General features: G+C 46.1%; 2 protein-coding genes across 3 annotated transcripts in view; both read left to right on the forward strand.

Annotated features, from left to right (window-relative positions):
- The first annotated feature begins 3,540 nt into the window (after positions 1–3,540).
- On the forward strand, positions 3,541–15,687 carry LOC138604857 (ankyrin repeat and SOCS box protein 5-like). Its single transcript, XM_069676881.1, has 7 exons — positions 3,541–3,701; positions 8,234–8,313; positions 11,544–11,651; positions 11,725–11,878; positions 12,473–12,607; positions 13,598–13,789; positions 13,873–15,687. The coding sequence occupies exons 1-7, from the start codon at positions 3,581–3,583 to the stop codon at positions 13,998–14,000; spliced, it is 918 nt and encodes a 305-aa protein (XP_069532982.1). The 5' UTR covers positions 3,541–3,580; the 3' UTR covers positions 14,001–15,687.
- Positions 15,688–16,038: 351 nt separating this feature from the next.
- Positions 16,039–21,425, forward strand: part of LOC138604839 (N-acetylgalactosaminyltransferase 7-like) — a 28,668-nt gene continuing 23,281 nt past the window's right edge. For both annotated transcript variants that reach the window (XM_069676849.1, XM_069676848.1), the window contains exons 1-3: positions 16,039–16,600; positions 18,125–18,236; positions 18,842–19,157. In XM_069676849.1, coding sequence (XP_069532950.1) covers positions 16,478–16,600; positions 18,125–18,236; positions 18,842–19,157 — 551 coding nt within the window. In that variant the 5' untranslated portion in view covers positions 16,039–16,477. The remainder of the gene's footprint in view (positions 16,601–18,124; positions 18,237–18,841; positions 19,158–21,425) is intronic.

Consider the following 21,425-nt stretch of genomic DNA (forward strand, 5'->3'; position numbering starts at 1 on the left):
TCAATATTTTAGTAGCTCCGATCTTTTCGGAGCTACTAACAAAATCTACACATGCTGCTGACCACGCGTAGTGCTTGTGTAAATTTAAGAATGCACATAAATAATGCTGGTCACTATTGGAAATTACAATTTGAATTCATATTGCGCTCTGTTATGTACACAATACGCAGATGCCTTTGAAACACGTGATATAGCCTAAACATGACAAACGATTAACAATATAACACATTTAGTTAAACATGAAACATGTTTCAGTAGGCTACATCAGTTCATTTTAATGTCATGCTCATTTATACAAACAGGCTACATTTAATTATCAGAATATTATTATTATGATTATCTTGTTTCAAGTGTTTTCCCAGGATAACCACAGACATCACACGATACAAGATAACGCTTTAAAAGTGCCTCGCAGATTCCCTTCAAGCTGGTGTTCATTTCTTGGAGGGGTGTGTTCATTTGGTTAGCTGCTGTAAGTAAAGTCTCTTGATTCTTCAGGACCTCATCCAGAAGGACAGCCGGATCACCTCTTCGGCCTCGGTACCTGGGTGCAGCAGGTGCAGCGGGAGCAGCAGGGGCAGAAGGTGGTGGAGCCACATCATGGGAGGAGCACTCGCCAGCTGGGAAATTATTTGAGACAACAAGTTTGTTTTTTGTTTTTTTGTGTGGCTCTTTGATCATTTGAAAGAAACCTTTAATAAATCTGATGTGAAAAATGTTTAATTTCCGTTGGCTGCAGACGGACTTATTTGGAGCTGTATGAAACAGAGCTTTAGGCGATGCATACAAAACTGCTGTGGGCTATATGTTATCCGTATCCTTTGTTAAAATAGATGTTAAATAGCTCTACACTCGACGGCCATCACTGATTCAGATTTGATCCATTACGCACAATATAACATTTCTGGTTTCCCGTTTCCACTTCATTCAATCCGGAGAGAAAACCCCACAAATGAATCTTCTGTTTGTTTGGTGAGACTGTACGACCTAGGTTAAACTACACTGACCACTAAGCTATCAGTGATGGTTTAATGTATTACGATACAACACTTATCACCTTACCATCTGGGTTTGATGTTGACTCCAGTGGAGGCATGTCGCTGTCTCCGTCAGGTATAATTCCTGACAGAGAGGTCTCCCCAGTTATGCCAGCGATGTGACTGTGAGCCTCCTCCTCCTGTGGCTGATGTGTTTTTTTTGTGCTGCGTTTCCTCCAGTTTCATGTGAAACCATTTACGCTTCACCTCGGACACGGTTCTTTGGACTACAGAGACAACATTAACGGCATCTGTCACTCCCTCCAGGCCTTCGCTCTGCCTGTCCCTGTCACACCACTGCTAACAGATGAAAATAAAATGTGTTTTCTTAACTCCACTTCACCCAAAATTATTTCTATCTCCGCTTCGGAAAAATTATTTTTTCTTTCTCTCTCTTTCTTTGTTTGCGCCATGACTGACAGGTCGACTGGATGCATCTACACCTCCTTATATGGTGGTCATTGGCAATTCATGGGCGTGGATTTATGCTAACAGCTGATTAGCGGGAGCGCGCTGTCACTTTACGATGGATGGGCATTCATGATCATACACACGTGTTTACGATCAGATCTGAGTTTCCCGCGGTGTTCATGAACCCGGAGTAGGTTTTTAGTAGCGTAGGCTTTTATGTGCAAATCTACGCACACATTTACTAACGTTTCATGAATGAGACCCACTGAGTGTAAAGAACGTGATCTGTTGTTAAATTAAACCTTCCTGCATACAAATCTATATAATGATATTTGAGGTAACAGCTCTGACATTTTACATTTTTGAAAGATATAAAGAAAGCTAGTATGAGCTTTAAGGAGTAATGTGATGAAACATTAACTATTGAAGTAATCTCTATTTACAGGGCTGTGGATTTTAGGGATGGCAAGTGTTCTGGTTTCCGTTTCTAGTACGCTTGTAGTACCCTGTGTATGCAGGAACAACAGTACGTGTGGAGAGCAAAAGCAGGCGGAACGTAATCCGCCGTAATGACATCTCGGCTCCCGTCAGTGGCTATCTGATGATGATTTAGCTCCTTATTAATCTCTATAAACAGACATCTGCATGCTAACAGCTAACAATCTAAAATTCACAACACTGCTCTGGAAACATACTGCTGAATGTAAACACTGGATTGTAAAGTTGTGAGTCTTTCCAACATCCCTCGTAAGAGTTTGATCTGGTTGTTACGGTAACAAAGCACAAAGCATTCGTCAAAAACAAACTTTTTTAATGGGGTTCTTTATGTGATAGAAAGTGCATTAATGCTTCAATCAGACGTCATCTTGACCAAATCGTTACTCCCATCTGTAACTATAGGGGGCGCTATTTAAAACGGCAGAGGGCTACGTTTCTCAAATAGTTCTGTTCAAAGTTGGACACAGACACCTGAGAAAACGTACCTGTGAGTCATGAACACTTTCTGCGATTGTGAGGGAGAAACTGTTGAACATGTTTTTGCCTCTTGGTTTGATTGACAGAAGTTTCACAGACGTTTGGAGCAGACGTAACAAAAATCCCTTTATTATTCATTTCCAACAATTCAGTCTCTCAGCAGATGAATTACTTAATTTGATTATTTGTAATATCACGTACACAAACTGAACCGTCTTGAGAGATTAAACACTTTTGACCTCAAACTGTGACATCATCCAGAGTTTGAGTGACAGAAGCCTCGTCTTTGATGTTGTTTGTTTTTTATTCTTATTTCATGTTGATCCCAGTTTGTTTATTTGTTCATACTTCGAGACATTATTGGACATGATGGACATGACCTCATTCAAATACCTGAAATAAATACATGACGCTTTATGAGAGCTCAGTTCATTATTAAATCACGTCTGTTTAGTTATTTCTGTATAAAGTTTACACATAAAACTAAATAAAAACAATACTGAATGTGTGAATTACAGGAAGCACACAGCTGTGAGCACGCTCAGAGCAACATGCAGAGAGAAGTCTCAGTTCATGTAAATGACTTGAACAAAGATACACATGAGCTGCAGGACGAACATGAGACACACTGAGAGCTCAGCTCTGATACAGAAATATATGCTCTTCTACAGAGCTCACAAATGAGCATTTAGCTTCACCAGGTTTAAACTGGTTTACCATGACGTCACAGCTCACGTTCACCACGTGATGCTTTATGATGTTTCTCTGAAGATGCGAAATAAAGGTGTCATTTGTTCATGCGTTCATCCAAAGCGGTTTAAAAGAGAAGATCCTGTGTGGAACGCAAAGGGTTAAAAATCACACACGCACACGCGCACGCACACACAGCTGTCAGATAATGTACACATGGGGGGAGGGGGGGTGTCACTTCAGGGACAGAAATAGCTCTCTCTCTCGCTCTCTTTCTCTCACACTCTCTCGCGCACACGTGTGCGCGCATGTGAGGTGGTCATGTGCACTGAGCAGAACAACAACAAAGCGTTCAGCCAATCAGAGAGCAGCTCTCAGCCTACTGTCAGCCTGCTGCAGTCAGTCAGTCAGAGTGGACTCAGCGGAGATCAGCAGTCAGAGATCCTGAGAGCTGCAGCAGCGGAAACATGCCCGATGTCCCGGCCGGAGCTCCGGAGGTCTCCCGGAAAAGAGGCGCGGAGCCCGGACCTCCTCCTGAGCTCGTCCCGGAGAGGAAGAGGGCCTGCTGGGGGATCCTGACCAGCCAAGGTAGGTCCAGTGAGGGCGGGGTGAGACACACGGGGGGGGGGGGGGGTCGTTTATACAGCTGTTGGAGCTCTGCGGACTGTCACGTGACTTAAACTAAATCAGGTTTCTGAACATAGAAACAGTCAGGAGGCTCCCTGAAGGTCTGTACACCTGTTGTACACATTTTGTGTCATACGTATAATTTATTTATTATTTTATATCTTGTTCTACTTAAGTCTTTTGCTAGGTCTGTGAGGGTCTCTGAGGGTCTGTGAGGGTCTCTGAAGGTCTGTGAGGGTCTGTGAGGGTCTCTGAAGGTCTGTGAGGGTCTCTGAGGGTCTGTGAGGGCCTCTAAAGGTCTGTGAGGGTCTCTGAAGGTCTGTGAGGGTCTGTGAGGGTCTCTGAAGGTCTGTGAGGGTCTCTAAAGGTCTGTGAGGGTCTGTGAGGGTCTGTGAAGGTCTGTGAGGGTCGCTGAAGGTCTGCGAGGGTCTCCAAAGGTCTGTGAGGGTCTCTAAAGGTCTGTGAGGGTCTGTGAGGATCTCTGAAGGTCTGTGAGGGTCTGTGAGGGTCTCTGAAGGTATGCGAGGGTCTCTAAAGGTCTGTGAGGGTCTCTAAAGGTCTGTGAGGGTCTGTGAGGGTCTCTGAAGGTATGTGAGGGTCTCTGAAGGTCTGTGAGGATCTCTGAAGGTCTGTGAGGGTCTCTAAAGGTATGTGAGGGTCTCTGAAGGTCTGTGAGGGTCTCTGAAGGTATGTGAGTCGTCTCTGAAGGTCTGTGAGGGTCTGTGAGGGTCTCTAAAGGTCTGTGAGGGTCTCTGAACGTTTGTGAGGGTCTCTGAAGGTATGTGAGGGTCTCTAAAGGTCTGTGAGGGTCTGTGAGGGTCTCTAAAGGTCTGTGAGGGTCTGTGAGGGTCGCTGAAGGTCTGCGAGGGTCTCTAAAGGTCTGTGAGGGTTGCTGAAGGTCTGTGAGGGTCTCTAAAGGTCTGTGAGGGTCTGTGAGGATCTCTGAAGGTCTGTGAGGGTCTCTGAAGGTCTGTGAGGGTCTCTAAAGGTCTGTGAGGATCTGTGAGGGTCTCTGAACGTTTGTGAGGGTCTCTGAAGGTATGTGAGGGTCTCTAAAGGTCTGTGAGGGTCTGTGAGGGTCGCTGAAGGTCTGTGAGGGTCTCTAAAGGTCTGTGAGGGTCTGTGAGGGTCTGTGAGGATCTCTGAAGGTCTGTGAGGGTCTGTGAGGGTCTCTGAAGGTCTGGTAGGGTCTGTGAGGGTCTCTGAACGTTTGTGAGGGTCTCTAAAGGTCTGTGAGGGTCTCTAAAGGTCTGTGAGGGTCTGTGAGGGTCTCTAAAGGTCTGTGAGGGTCTGTGAGGGTCTCTAAAGGTCTGTGAGGGTCTCTGAAGGTCTGTGAGGGTCTGTGAGGGTCTCTAAAGGTCTGTGAGGGTCTCTAAAGGTCTGTGAGGGTCTCTGAAGGTCTGTGAGGGTCTGTGAGGGTCTCTGAAGGTCTGTGAGGGTCTGTGAGGGTCTCTAAAGGTCTGTGAGGGTCTCTGAAGGTCTGTGAGGATCTGTGAGGGTCTCTGAACGTTTGTGAGGGTCTCTGAAGGTATGTGAGGGTCTCTAAAGGTCTGTGAGGGTCTGTGAGGGTCGCTGAAGGTCTGTGAGGGTCTCTAAAGGTCTGTGAGGGTCTGTGAGGGTCTGTGAGGATCTCTGAAGGTCTGTGAGGGTCTGTGAGGGTCTCTGAAGGTCTGGTAGGGTCTGTGAGGGTCTCTGAACGTTTGTGAGGGTCTCTAAAGGTCTGTGAGGGTCTCTAAAGGTCTGTGAGGGTCTGTGAGGGTCTCTAAAGGTCTGTGAGGGTCTGTGAGGGTCTCTAAAGGTCTGTGAGGGTCTCTGAAGGTCTGTGAGGGTCTGTGAGGGTCTCTAAAGGTCTGTGAGGGTCTCTAAAGGTCTGTGAGGGTCTCTGAAGGTCTGTGAGGGTCTGTGAGGGTCTCTGAAGGTCTGTGAGGGTCTGTGAGGGTCTCTAAAGGTCTGTGAGGGTCTCTAAAGGTCTGTGAGGGTCTCTGAAGGTCTGTGAGGGTCTGTGAGGGTCTCTGAGAACAGCTGAGGACCAGGTATTCAAAGTGTGTATTCCCTCTCTGCAGCAGGTGTTCAGAGTCATCGGACAGAGCTGACCTCATCCTGCTCACATTATACATCTACAGAGGAGAGAGGAGGCGCAGAGAGGAGGCGCAGAGAGGAGGCGTAGAGAGGAGGCGCAGAGAGGAGGCGTAGAGAGGAGGTGTAGAGAGGAGGCGCAGAGAGGAGGCGTAGAGAGCAGGCGCAGAGAGGAGGTGCAGAGAGGAGGCGTAGAGAGGAGGCGCAGAGAGGAGGTGCAGAGAGGAGGCGTAGAGAGGAGGCGCAGAGAGGAGGCACAGAGAGGAGGCGTAGAGAGGAGGCGCAGAGAGGAGGCGTAGAGAGGAGGTGCACACATTCAACATGACAGTTATTAATCCGCCCCTCTGTGTCAGTGAACACATCTTCACTCTCTGACTGCAGCTCGTTGTGTGTGTGTTCTGCTCTCAGAGAAGGGGATTTTAACAAAGCCAGGCAGGTAAAAGTGTTGACCTTTCCAAAATGGCTGCCGGCACATACAATTCAGAGGTCAGGGTCAGATGTCTAAATATGGCCGCCTGTCTCTGCAGAGGATTTACAGCGTGTTTGTCAGAGTCAGAGGGAGACTGAGCTGGCTAACTGGGTCGTAGGTACATTAAACAGGTCAGTTAGAACGTGTGGTGCTGAACCACTGAGCCACCGGTCACTTAGCTCGTAGCTGTTTTCTGTTATTTTCCTGCAGAGTGTAGTCAGTGTGCGGGGCGGTCTCTCTTCAGGATGTCCTACATCTATCAGTGGCTGGACGGGCCGTGGGGGGACGGAGACATGGGTACGTCCACCTCACTCTGTGTGCATGCTGTGTCTCTATGGTTTATAGAAGAACCAGGAGATCAGTGTGTGTGTGTGTGTGTGTGAGAGGCTGAAATGTTACACACAGGCTCTCAGCAGGTAGGTGTTGATCTGCAGGTGTGATCATTAATCCAGTCCGTGGTTCATCCCAGAGTCTGCTGCTGCAGGACGGTGGTATAAACACATCATTAAATAAGATGATGTTACTGTCCACAGGGGGGCAGTCTCCTCACAGAGTGCATGCTGTGTGCCTCCTGTACAGCATCATCAGTAACACACTACATTAACACATGACAAAGCACAGTGTGTCAGTTTCATCCTGACTGTCCAGACCTGCTGCTGAACACTCAATCAGTCAATCAATCAACCAATCAGTCAATCAATCAGATTTTATTTGTATGGCGCCAAATCACAACCAAAGTGATCTCAGACACTTTGCAGACAGAGCAGGTCTCGAGCGAACTCTTTGTTATTTAGGAGGGAGACCATGAGCAGCACGTAACCGTCCTTTAACAGGCATAAACCTCGCGCAGAACCAGGCTCATGCTGAACATCTGCAGAGACTGAGACAACTGTTGTTCTTCACCAAAGAATATTACATCAGGATAATGTATGTATAATATGTATCTGGGATCAATAAAGAATAATGTTAATATCAGAGAGCTGTGAGGGAACAAACAAATGAATCAGAACCAAAGTTACCAAAATCACATGGTGTCCATCTCTGTCTGTGTCTGAGTGTGAGCTGAGCACACTGACTACAGGTGTCAGGTGTGCTGCTGGTTCTGGCTGTCCCTCAGGCTGTTACAGAGTGGACACATCTTGCTGCAGGGGTCAGGTCTGCTGCTCACTTGGATTTCTCCCAGCACATGTTGCATTTTGCTTTGATCCGGTGGAGACTGAGAGTCTTTGACTTTATGTTTCATTGTTGAAAATAAATCTGCTCTTATATGCTCATATTTGCTGCAGTGCAGCAGGAAGTGTGTCTCTGTCTCTAACTGTCTGTGTGGACAGAGCTGACACCGTCTGTCCTCTCTGGGCAGCCAGGTGCGTCTGGGTCTACCTGTCTCGATGGCCAGGCTGTGATGGCTGAGTCTGAACATGGTTATCTCTGTGCGGAGGGTTTTGACGGGGTGTTTGTCACATTTGTGTTCAAAGAGGACCCAACACTTCAGTACCTCACAGTATAATTGGTTCCAGTACAGGGTTGAATGGTTCCAGCCAGATTCTAATGGTGCACTGATGTTTGAGGATGTCTTTAAAGCACAGAAAGCTCTTCTTCCAGTTGCTGTTGTAAAGCCTCCTTAGATGGAGCCAGCAATATCAGATCATCTGCAAACAGCAGGCATTTGATTTGTGTGTCAGGCAGGGTGAGAGCAGGGATATCAGACTGTTCCAGTGATTTAGCCAACTCATCAATATAAACGTTAAAGAGGGTGGGGCTGAGACTGCTGCCCTGTTTCCCCCCTCTACTTTGGGGAAAGAACTTTACAGCACATTTCATGTTTGTATATATGTTTTTAATGATGTCATATACATGTTCTCTCTCTCTCTCTACCTGTGTCTGTCTCTCTGTCTCTGTATGTCTGTCTGACTGTCTGTCTGTCTGTCTGACGGTCTGTCTCTCTCAGGTTCTTGGGCAGATCGTTCTCCCCTCCATGAAGCAGCATCTCAGGGTCGACTGCTCGCCCTGCGCACTCTTCTGGCCCAGGTAACACACTTACATACAGTATATACACACATTTACACACTAGTTATAATAATACATACAACTCAGGAGGGGGAAGCATACTGTTGAGCATTGGAAAGAAGACTGTGAGTAACTCCTGAACCAATGCATCCTCTGATGAGGAGACAGACTCTGCAGGTCCAGGGGAAGCCTTATCTGTTTCCTTGGCAGGGGTCGCTGAGATAGTCAAGTAACTCAGTGGCAAGGCTTCTGGTGTGGACTGGATTTTGCCCTGAGATGCTGAAGGCTCTGGATATTGTTGGGCTGTCTTGGCTGACATGTCTTTTCAGTGTCGCATTGATGTCAGGGACAGTACCTGTGGAATGGCAGACCGGGATGGTGGTTTCCATTTTGAAAAAGGGGGACTGGAGGGTGTACCAAATATTGGTGTCTCACACTTCTCAGCCTTCTGGGTAAAGATTATTCAGCATCAAGCTGAAATGAGTTTCCTCTGCAGGGTAAGGAGCTCAGACATATGGAGGGAGCTCGGGGGAGAGCTGCTACTCTACTAGGGACGTCTGGGCTAACTTGCTTATCCTGTTGCTACTGCGAAATAACCCCAAATAACCTTGTGGATCTGTATTCCAGATAATGTTCCACATTATGCTCCATCCCTTGTGAGTTAGGGACTTAAAGGCTTCCAGGGCCAGCTTCCCTTAGCAAATGCCCTCACAATATTTCATGGCACAGCCTCAGCTCCTTCCACGGAAGCTACTGCTCTTCACTTCCTTCCCATTCTATCCATTGCTCCAGCAACCTTTGGCCATTGATTCCAACATAAGATCTACATCTACATAAGATCTGCTGTTTGGCTGGCTTTAGATCATCTGATCCAAACAGTCTGTGATGCAATGCTAGGCTGCGTAGCAGCAAGTGGAGGCTCTGGGTGCTGTAGGGTGCTTTCTGACCCTGCTCCTCGTCTGTCTTGCCAGATGGAGAATCAGCACATTGTTTTCTCTGCTGGTCTATATATTTCATCCTTTAATAATGGATTTTCAACTTGCCACTGTTGCACTGAATACTCATAGTCAGTAGTCCATTGCACTGGGCCGCTTGCCTTGTGTCCGTCCGCCTTGGAAGCTCTTCCAAGATGCCAGCCAGTGAGCTAGAGAGAGATGATGTTTCAGACCCCCTAACAATAGGTGTGTTAATTGAAGCCAGACCCTGTGTAGCTCTGCTAGATTCAGGAAGTAACCGCAGGCTAGTCAGAAAGGACAGCCTCCCTCAGGAGGTTATTTTCTGCTGAGGGACAGTTGATGTTGTCTGTATTCATGGAGACACAGTAGGATACCCAATAGCTGAGGTAGCTATCCAGGTTGAGGGTCACCATTGGCTTTCAGTAGGAGTATTTGAACATCTTCGCTATGAGGTGGTGTTAGGTTGTTATCTCCCTATCCTTGCAGATTTCATAGCCAAGCAGTCTAAGGATGCTAGAGCTAGTTGCACTAGTGAAAGTTTGCTAGCTGTCACTAGGTCTAAACACAAGCAGGAACAATATACTTCAACAGTGGTTGAGTTGCCTTTTGTGAGTGAGGAAATGCAGAGTGTAGAGCTTTCCAGACAGCACAAAGTAAGGAAAAGCAAAAGACAAAGTCAGCGGAACAAATGTAGCTGAGCATGTATCGGAGCCTTTAGAGAGCCTGAACTTTTTGCCATTTGTAGTGACATTGCTAGGCTACAGAGAGAGGACCAAACACTGACATATTTGTTTTCTAAATGTGTGCCTGAGGAGTAGTGCATGCCACAAGTACATCATGGTTGTCTGTGACTATGCCACAAGATACCCGGAAGCCTTTCCCTTGAAGAAGATCAAGGCTCTTCAGGTTGTCAACTGCCTCATCCAGCTGTTCTCCCGAGTTGGAATTCCAAAGGAGATCATTACCGACCAAGGCACCAGCTTCACCTCAAGCCTGCTGAAAGAGGTGTACAGCATGTTGGGAATTAAAGGGGTAAAGACTAGTCCCTACCATCCACAAACTGATGGCCTTGTTGAGTGCTTTAACAAGACCCTCAAGTCCATGTTGAGAAAGTTTGTCAATGACTCTGGGTCAGACTGGGCCCAGTGACTGCCATTCTTGTTTTTTGCTTATAGAGAGGTCCCACAAGCATCATCTAGCCTTTGACCAGCTTCTCTACGGACATACAGCGAGGGGTCGATGGATGTATTGAAAGATGCCTGGGAGGGTCCCATGCCACAACAGCGGTGCAGTGAGCTCTCATATGTCCTGAAAATGAGAGACAAGCTGGACCAGTTTCAAGCACTTGCCAATGGTAATCTGGCTAGAGCACATCAACGACAGAAGCAGAGCTATGACAAGCCTTCAAGAAGGAGAGTTTTCCAAGAGGGCCAGAAAGTTCTCCTGCTGTCTCTTGGCCAAATGGCAGGGGCCATTCAAGATCACAAGGAAAACCGATCCAGTCACATGTGAACTGTTTTTGCCAGACCGCCGGAAAAACCATCAAGTCTTTCATGTGAACCTCCTGAAAGAGTGGGTAGACCAATCAGAGCAATCTACGACCTTATGGGCTTGCACAATCGCTGATGAGGAAGAGCTTCAGGAGCAGTATTTTCCCTCTTCAACTGAGACATCAGAGTTTCCTGATCTGAATCATCTCTCCGGAGATGAATGCCATCAGCTGCAAGCCCTCATGACAAAAGAGTTCTTCAGGCAGAAACCAGCTTGTACACACCTCATCAAGCATCAGATCTGTCTTCTTTCGCCAGAACAACAGCCAATCAGGGACACCAGCTGCCGCATTCCAGGGTTAGGGTTAGCCGTGTGCACGTTGTGTTTTGTTACTTTTATGTCGACATAAGTTGCTTTATTATGAGTTGTAAATAAATGTAAATAAATCACCTTGACATCAATCTGAAAAGTCTGCCTCTTACATTTTCAACCACTTCGGTCAGGCCGCACCACACAAACCCTTACATGTGACACAAAGAGAGTTTCTTGGTTCATTAATTAGTCTTTTATTTTCTGTTGTTGTACAGTAACTTTATCAGATCTGATTCTGTGAAATCAACAAGCTTCTTCTCACACTGGGGCAGCAGATGAAAGAATGTACTGAAGACAGAAAGCTGTGACTGTGGGGCGTGTGCCATCACTCCCAGTTATTTACCCAGAATCCATCCAACCAGTCAAACATAGAGAATGATTCACACCCCGCAGTTCTTCTGATACTGACTGACTGTGACTCTCCATGTTCAGGGATATCACGCCAACATCGTCACCATTGACCATGTGTCCCCCCTGCATGAAGCCTGCCTGTCAGGACATGTCGCCTGCGTCAGAGCGCTGCTCAACGCTGGAGCTAATGTAAGCTAACATGATGCTAACAACCATCATCATTATTACTATTGAGTGTTCCCTGACATCTGTGTGTGTGCAGGTGAATGCTGCCACTATCGATGGTGTGACTCCTCTGTACAACTGCTGTGCCTCGGGGAGTGTCGGCTGTTTGGAGCTGCTGCTGCAAAATGGAGCACACACACACATGACACACACACACTTCCCCTCTGCTCTGCACGAAGCCTGCAAGAGAGGTAACACACACACACACACACACACACACACACACACACCATACAACAGAGACTAAGATAAAATAATCCTGTTTTGATTCCCAGTGGGAAAATTCGGTACACCATACAACAGAAGCTAACACCCTACAACAGAAGCTAACACCGTAATACAGAGGCTAACACCCTACAACAGAAGCTAACACCATATAACAGAGGCTAACACCCTACAACAGAAGCTAACACCGTAATACAGAGGCTAACACCCTACAACAGAAGCTAACACCATACAACAGAAGCTAACACCGTAATACAGAGGCTAACACCCTACAACAGAGGCTAACACCCTACAACAGAAGCTAACACCCTACAACAGAGGCTAACACCCTACAACAGAAGCTAACACCCTACAACAGAGGCTAACACCCTACAACAGAAGCTAACACCCTACAACAGAAGCTAACACCATACAACAGAGGCTAACACCGTACAACAGAAGCTAACACAGGTCAAGATGTGACCAGGATTCTATTCAATATAATGTGATTGACGTTATGTCCTGGTGAAAACAGACCTATAAACATGTTAGTGTAAGTTACAATGTACCTGTGTGTGCAGGTAACAGTCAGTGTGTGGAGGTCCTGCTGTCACATGGAGCAGATCCAGACTATGAAGTATCTCACCTGGGCTCTCCCCTCTACATGAGCTGTTCACACCGACACACAGAGTGCTCCAAGATCCTGCTGCACAGAGGTCAGTCTCACTGTCACCTGAATAACACCTGTGTTACCAGCTTCACACCTGTTACCTGTATCCAGAGGTGGGGACTGGAGTCACATTACTAGACTTGCGTTAGACTTTAGTCGCAAATTTGAGGACTTGAGACTTGCTTGACTAACATTGATAAAAGACTCGACTTGACTTTGACTTGGCATTGCCCACGTGAGCATTGAAATCCCCCAGCAGAACTTTATAGTCCCTAGGAGGAACCCCCTCCAGGACTTTGTCCAGTGACTCCAAGAAGGCCACACTCTGAACTACTGTTAGGTGCATAAGCACAAACTACCAGACTACCAGACCAGACTCTGGCCGTCGAGCATCCCCTCAGGTCTGGCTCCAGGTGATAGCTTCTCCCTGGTCTCCCTGATCTGGGCTTTTGAAAGGGACCAATTTGCCTTGGGAGACCCTACCAGGGGCTAGTTCCCCCGACAACACAGCTCCCAGGTTCATAGGGACATGCAAACCTCTCCAACACGTTAAGCTGGCAATTCATGGATGGGAGATTAAAGATTAAAACTTATCTGACCCCAAGGATTGTGATTCTGATGTTTACTCAAGATCTCTGCATCCCTTCAGAGCCCAGTGTTAAAGTTGTCCTCCATCTCAGGTTACATGACCTCAGTGTGGCCTTTAACTAATCTGAACTCTGCTCTGCGGTGGCATAAATGCTCCAGTTGTTCCCTGTTCCACTGCTCACAGGCCCAATTCTTTTTCAACATCTCTCACTGAGAAGTTAAAAAAATGCAGTCAGGAGATGTGAAGGCAGAGAGACAGTGAGAGCTCGCTGTTTGAGTCAATGTGAAATTCTTATTTCACAATTATTTATTTTCCTCTCTTCTGGTTCTCTGATCCTGATCCCGGTCCTGGTACGATCCTGATCCCGGTCCTGGTCTGATCCTGGTCCCGGTCCCGGTCCTGGTCTGATCCTGGTCTGGTCCCGATCCCGGTCCTGGTCTGGTCCAGGAGCCAGGGTGAACGTGGGCAGAGGAGCAGACAGTCCTCTGCACGCAGCAGTCAGAGGAGACAGTGCTGACCTGGTGTCAGTGCTGCTGGAGTTTGGAGCTGATGTGAACCACAGAGATAGTAACAACCAGCGTGCTGTGGAGCTGGCGCCCCCTGGTGCTCAGACACAGAAGCTGCTGCTCATTTTTGAAGGTAACTTTATCAGACTCTATCAGAGTTCTGAAACATAAGACACCATCTGAGCTGTATCACACACACACTGTCTCTGTCTCCAGTGTCTCCGAGGTCTCTCTGCCAGCTGTGTCGTCTCCAGATCAGGGCTCTGATTGGTCGATCCAGACTGAAGCTCCTCCCTGTGCTCCCTCTCCCCCCCCTGCTCACTGATTACCTGGATCACACGTAGAAGGAGGGACACACCTGCAGCATGACACTGAACACATCCTTAACATTTTAAACTAAACACATGTGAACATATCACCATGGTTACACTGTGCTGCATCATCATGACATCACATTATGCTCCAGGTGTGCTACACCATACTCAGACTCTGATGAATGTTCAGCATCACTTCTTGTTTTCTATCCGATGCTGACAGCTGATCTTTAATGTCACACTAAGTGTTGTTTGGTGAACACCTGAGTTTATTCACGTTTGTGTCTGTGTGTGTAAATAACAATAAATTATCAATAACATGACCTCAGTGAGCCACCAGCACTCTGTCAGCAGCCAACGTGCGGCAGGAAGTTAATGATGTAAGAAATCTGTTTATATATTGTTAACATGTGAAAAGTGATTTATAGAGACAGTCAGACAGACAGACAGACAGACAGACAGACAGTCAGACGGACGGACGGACGGACGGACGGACGGACGGACAGACGGACAGACAGACAGACAGACAGACAGTCGGACAGACAGACGGACAGACAGAAAGACAGACAGAAAGTCAGACAGACAGACAGACAGACAGACAGACGGACAGATAGAAAGACAGACAGACAGACAGACAGAAAGTCAGACAGACAGTCAGACAGACAGACAGACAGACAGATTTATTAATATTATTATGGACGACATGCTGGCCACACTGTTGCATCCTTTCATGAAGTATCTTCCACTCATTTGTTGTGCTGTGGCGTTAGATCAGCAGCGTAACTACCATGGATGCAGGTAATGCAACTGCGTAGGGGCCCACGGCAGAGGAAGGCCCAGTATCAGATGGACCTTACATCTGATAGTGATATTGTGAGATTGAGCAAGCTGATGGTGAGCTGAGCACAGGTCCACTGATGGCTAATCTATGCATTAATCATGCTTTGTTCGCTTGTCAGGATGCAAAAGGAAACATGAGGACAGCAACTTTCAGGCATTGTCCGAGGTGCTGAAGTTGTAAACAGGCAGAAAAAGGTCGTTAACAGTCACTAACATTTATGATGCATGTTTATGACATTCTTTCAAATTTATTCAAACTATATTTTATGTGAGAATGATGCTGTTATTGTAACAGCAGTTTGTACTCAAGGGCGGGGGAGAGGCAAAGGGGGGGCATCGCAAACTGACTAGCAGGTAGAACATTATGATGCATTGTGACTGGCAGGGCCCGCTTTAAGCCCTGCATTGGGGACACGTTATGCCACTTAGATGTTAAAAATAATTATACATAAATAAACTAAAATATTAAATAAAGCTCTCTCTGAGAGGAATGGTGACATGTTTAAGTGAGGATGATCTAAATTAGTCGTTCTCAACTGGTGGGTCAGGACCCAAAAGTGGGTCGCGGATGTGTGTTTGAAAAAAAAATAAAAAATTGGCATAAGGTCTATGCTGCGCTTTTATTTTGAAGGACATTGGTTTCCTTTGACTCGCGTGCAGTAGAAGTGTAGTTTATTCACTCTCCATGTGTCCACTGATTGGGTAATCCCTGCTACAGTTACATTTACGTTCTTGAAACTTGATGAGACCTACAGATGTTGCATTTTTGCTGCACTTTTTTTTAGTTTGTTTCTGTAGAGGGATCCTCTCATGCATTGCCACCTGCTGGTCCTTTTGGTTGACTATTATACTGTTGACATAGTGTGTATAATGTTTCGTTCCGTCTTAGGTCCAAACTGCACCACTTTTCATTAAAGAAATTTGAGTGGTTGAAAATGTTCAGAAATTTGGGTCGCAATTTGTCATTGAGGAGGTGGTGGTGGGTCAGTCATTGGTCCTGAGGCTAGACCAGTTGAGTACCACTGATCTAAATGTACCTGCACACACCTGTGGTCCTCATACAGTCTGCACAACCTTTAATTATTCTAATGATCCTCCTATCTGTCTGTGGTAGCTTCACTATTACATCAGATAATATTCATACAGTCACTCCGTCTGATTTAACGACGCATTCCTGTGTGATGACAATGAGCCACTGCTCTGCTAATTACTAACAGGTGGAGTCTGAGGAACCAGAACGACCTCCTGTTTGTGAGCACACACCCAGAAAAACTTGCTGGATCCGCATCCGGGATCGGACAGGAACCAGGGACTGAGGGGACTTAATCTGAATGTTTAAAAGTCGGACGTGAGGAAATATACTGAAAATAGTTCTGAATAATTAATAAACCAGGCGCCACAGCTGGACCAGGATCAGGACCTGGATCAGTGTGATTGTGTGAGTCAGTGTGAGCAGGTCAGACTGTCAGGACGCAGGCAGACATCATTACACCCGGACATCATCAAACATCATTTTATTTTGTGTCGGTAACGTTTTCAGACTCTGTTCACACTCTCAGCAGCACACGGCTAGCTGATAGCTCAGTTAGCTTCCACCTGGTTAGCCCCTGCCAACAGGAGCAGCTAGCAGCTAACCTAGTTTAGCTTGTTGTGTTAGCAGCTTCAGTATGAGGCTGAAAGTGGGCTTCATTCTGCGGACTCTGTTGGTCGTCGGGACGTTTCTGGCTTTGGTGGTTCTTTGGTCCTCTCTGTCCCCCAAACCCAGCGAGGAAAACCCTTTTGGAAAACGGGTGAGTTAACTACAGCTTACCAGCTAACCAGCTAAGGGTTAACTGTTATCTGTGCTAGCATGTAGCGCTAAGCAACAGGTCAGTATGTGTTTATACATATAGATAATATGCTAAACGCACTGCAGGTGTGTGTGTAATAACTGATAATGACTGAAAACACGCTCTCATTCATTGTTGGCTAACAGTTAGCTTCTACACTGGTTGTCATGGAGATTTACTCCTAGCTAGCTGCTGATAGTAGTTAGCTGATCTGATATGTTTGCATGTAGCTAATAACGGACACATGAAATGTAAAGTAACAACCTCTCTGTTTAAACGTTAGTGATTTAATTGGTGTATACACTCATCAGTCCAAGATACACATCCGTATACGTCACCCAGCTGCTGCCATACTTCACCAAGGCGGAACTGACTGGGGTTTATAGGTGACACGAGTTCAGGTGATTGTTTCACTGATAGACACCTGTCCAACTGAAGTCACATAACTTTATAGTAACGTCAAACAGTTGCTCAGATTATTATATTTAAATATAACACACATTTACAATGTTTATACACAAAATTAATTAAATCAACATTACAGCTAAATCTTCCCGATCGTAATTATGATTTATTAGCTTTTAAAAGTCATCTTGCTTCACCACTAATCAGTTCTTCTTCACTTCTCTAAATCAGCAGCAGACACAGCTCTGTGCTGACAGCATGGAGGTGTCATGGCTGCCACTGAAAACTACAGTTTGAGAGCAGAGAAGAAGGTTTCAGGTCATTTATCACCTGATGGCAAACACCTACAGTTTGATGCTAGCAGAGAATGTGATGTTAGTCGGAGTTAGCTAAATGTCAGCTGTGTGTTAATATGTCACCCTGTGAAGTGTGTGCAGGCTTCAGCTTCCAGCAGCAGCAGTGTTTCCACACAGGGTTAGCTCTACAACATCTCCACCTGCACATCAGTGTAAAACCATCCACAGGAATGTTTGTGGCCTCACCTGTGTGGACATGCAGGTGTATCCTTGTGTGTGTGCAGGAGCTCAAACAAACGGCTCCAAAGATCTGCTGCTGTTCAAACACACTGTCAGTTCCTGTTTAAAACCTGTTTAAGGACAATGTGTAGGCTCATTAATGTCACCAAACCTGCTCACAAATCTGTACACAGTTCACACACGTGTTCAGTGACTGTAGCTCACCTGTTACTCTGCAGTGAACAGGATCTGGAAGGCAGGTTAGTGTGTGAGGATAAACGTGCAAGAAAAGCTGACAGACACACTGAACTGACTGTCACTTGATCTGCTGACTGCAGGACGTGACTACAGGATCATTTAAAACCAAATAATGAACCAAATGAGCCTAAAAGCTGTAAGAACAAAAACCTGACCCTCACCAGCACCTCCATCTTTGTTTACCTCTGTGCTCCTCTGTGATGTCATCGTCATATCCAAACCCTCTGTGATGTCATCGCATTACTGATGTCCAATCCCTCTGTGATGTCATCGTAATGAAGCGCAAACCCTCTGTTTTGTCTTACAGGAGGACGCTGCCCTGCCTAGAGTAGACCCTGCAGACCAGTTTAAGCCTGTGGTGCCCTGGCCTCATGTGGAGGGGGTGGAGGTCGACCTCAACTCCATCAGACTCAAACATGGTGAGACGCCATCTTTAACATCCCATAAACACACTGAGCTCTAATGTTGTCTGATGAATCCTCATGTTAGAGAAGGAGGCTGGAGCAGGTGTGAAAAGGACCTGACCTTCGACACGTCCTGGTGTGTGTCAATTACTTTAACTGTGTTTAAAGTGAAAATCTCGAAGATCTCAGTTTCATTCTCTTTGGCGTCACCTATGGTGATAACCAGCAATTGCGGGAGCAAACTTCTCAGATATCCAGACGTCCACGGTCGGCTCCGGTTGTAACTCTCGATTTTCCTGGCTGACGGTCGCTTTCCTTTTCAGACTGTTTGCTTCATCTGAGCGTCGAGTTTGTTTCTTTTTCGTTGGATTTTCACTTCTTGTTGAAGTTGTATCTGTAGTCATCCATCTTTTCTTTGTTTGTTCAGCCATAGTAGATTACTGTTTACTCGCAGAGAGCGGAGAAGCAGCCGCTTAGCTCTGGCTACCCTCTCTGGCAGACCAACCACTGCTGGCTGAAGAGCCTAAACGCGTGGTTGACGTGTTTCCAGATGATCACACACAACACACAGAGCAGTTTCTGGGGGGTCATCGTTTGCTTCCTGGTTTTTCCTCCATTAGGGCCCAACAACCCTCAGGAGCCGGATCAGCAGGCCAACCAGAAGCAGGTGATCCAGCAGCAGTACGTGACGTTCAGACCCCACAGTCACGCCTACACCAGCCCCATCCTGAAGAAAGGCATCCTGGGAAACTTTGAGCCTAAAGAACCGGAGCCTCAAGGGGTCCCTGATGGTCCAGGAGAGGGGGCCAAACCTTTTGTTCTGGGTCCAGAGTACAAAGACGCCGTGCAGGCCTCCATCAAAGAGTTTGGCTTCAACATGGTGGCCAGTGACATGATCTCTCTGGACAGAAGCATCAGTGACATTCGCCATGAAGAGTGAGTTAAAGTGTTTCCTGTTAATATCCAGGCGTGTTTCTACCTGCAGTCAGGGCTGCAGCATCACGACAGCACACCTCCACCTCATGTTCTACCTGTTCAACCATCAGATAACACAGCACAGGCTGAGTGTGCCTATCACATCACAGCAAACATTCTGAACTACATCAGGTCAGCTCAGCTTCATGAAACAAATCAAAGATATGAAGGCATTCAGTGTCAAAGAGGATTCATTCATTCATTCAGGAGCTTTACAGTAATACACCTGCAAACACACATTAAGCACTAATCACACACAGGAGGATGTGGGTGTGTCTGACACACACCCAGTGAACAGGCTGCCTCTAACCGGTCTGTCGGACACAGATCTCATAACCCTGAATACTGGCTGACACAGAGAGACACTCTGACACCACCGTGATAGAAACACGTGTGACAGGATGAAAAGGTGTTAATAATAACTTTAACAGCTAAATGGAATACAGCCATCATTACTGCTACTAAACAGCTGAGCTTTTCCTCCTGTGGAAAAGGCCTACTACTGACTCTGACCGTGCTCTGTTATCAACACACTCGCATGTTGGCTAAGCTGTCAACACTGAGTACCAACCTGATACCACTGCAGGACTAATCGGAGTCTAAGGACCAGAGGTTGAGATTATAAGCAGTTCGTTAAATTGTTTAAGTATTAGGGGTGAGTGACATGGCCTCGAAATTAGGATATATAATGATATAGCTTTTATTCTGGTAATTTAACAAATAATTAGTCTAAATGAAATAATGAAAATGAAATAAGTCATGCAGGGCTTTCCACTAATGAAGGAGTAGTCAGCCAGTGGGAAATAGTAGCCAAATGATATCACAATATTTCCCAAAATGTTGCGATAACGATGTTCATGACGATGTTAAAAAAAAAGGGGGGGTCTGGGGGAACATTTGGTCGTTAAAGCCCAAATTTGGTGCTAGATACAGTGAAACTGCCTCTCAGAGCAGACCGATGGACAGGCGCTCCACAGCTGAAACACAACATGAAGGTTCTCTAACAATTCTGGGAGGGTGAATATTCACACTTTTGTTTAACCAACGTGATGAAATACATGTGACCCCACAGTCAATCTCATGGGAGTAATCTGAGGAGAAGATTCACTGGCTTTTGATCTGAACACAGATCCACAGGAAGTTGAAAGCTCATGCTGTGTTCGAAATGCCATACTATCCTAGCAGCACGTCCTGATGTGGCCTAAATGTGGTCTGTAGTATGCAAACAAAAGCTAAATGTGCAGTATGCCAACAATCCCCGGATGTCGTACTGATTCAGAGAAACTCTCCAGTATGCATCGGACCAGTCTACCTCGCCTGCTGTATCCCACAATGCAAAGCACTGGAACGTCACATCGGCAGTTGAAATGACGGACAGCAGCAGCACTCCAGCAGAAGGGGGCGCTATAGCTAAAGAAGCGGCAGTTATTGTTTACTTCCGCCTGGCGTAGCATACTGCAAAATGAATTTGAAAAGCTCCTCCATACTACAGACGACCGCCCAACGCAGTATATGGCATGTAGTATGTAGCATGTAGCATGTATTATGTATTATGTATTATGTAGCATGTAGCATGTAGCATGTATTATGTACACTGTGTGCACAATTATTAGGCAAGTTGCACTTTTGAGGATTAGTTTTATTATTTAACAACAACAGTGCTCTTGGACAATCCAAAATGTTAATAAACCTCAAACCTGAATATTTAAGACAGTGAAAGTGAGGTTTTGGCTTTTGTACGAGAATAGCTGTGTGTGCACAATTATTAGGTAACTATTAGTGTGCAGAATTATTACGCAACTCAAAGAATAACAAAAATATTCCCATCTCACTTCTTTATTTTCATCTTTTAAAGTCAGAATAATAAATAAACAACTCAAAATTTACAAATAAACATTTCTGACATTTCAAAAAATAAATCAGTGACCAATATAGCCACCGTTCTTTTCAATAACACTCAGAAGTCTTCCATCCATGGAGTCTGTCAGTGTCTTGATCACTACTGTTTTTGCAGCAGCAACCCCAGCCTCCCAGACACTGTTCAGAGAAGTGTGCTGTTTTCCTTCACTGTACATCTCACGTTTAAGACGGGCCCACAAGTTCTCAATAGGGTTTAGGTCAGGTGAAGAAGGGGGCCATGTCATTATTCTTTCATCTTTAAGGCCTTTACGGGCTAGCCACGCAGTGGAGTACTTTGATGCATGAGATGGAGCATTGTCCTGCATAAAA

This window comes from Semicossyphus pulcher, unplaced genomic scaffold, assembly GCF_022749685.1.
Source record: "Semicossyphus pulcher isolate SPU_LCO1_2020_fin unplaced genomic scaffold, fSemPul1.0.p SCAF_27, whole genome shotgun sequence".
In the NCBI taxonomy this organism is placed as follows: domain Eukaryota; kingdom Metazoa; phylum Chordata; class Actinopteri; order Labriformes; family Labridae; genus Semicossyphus; species Semicossyphus pulcher.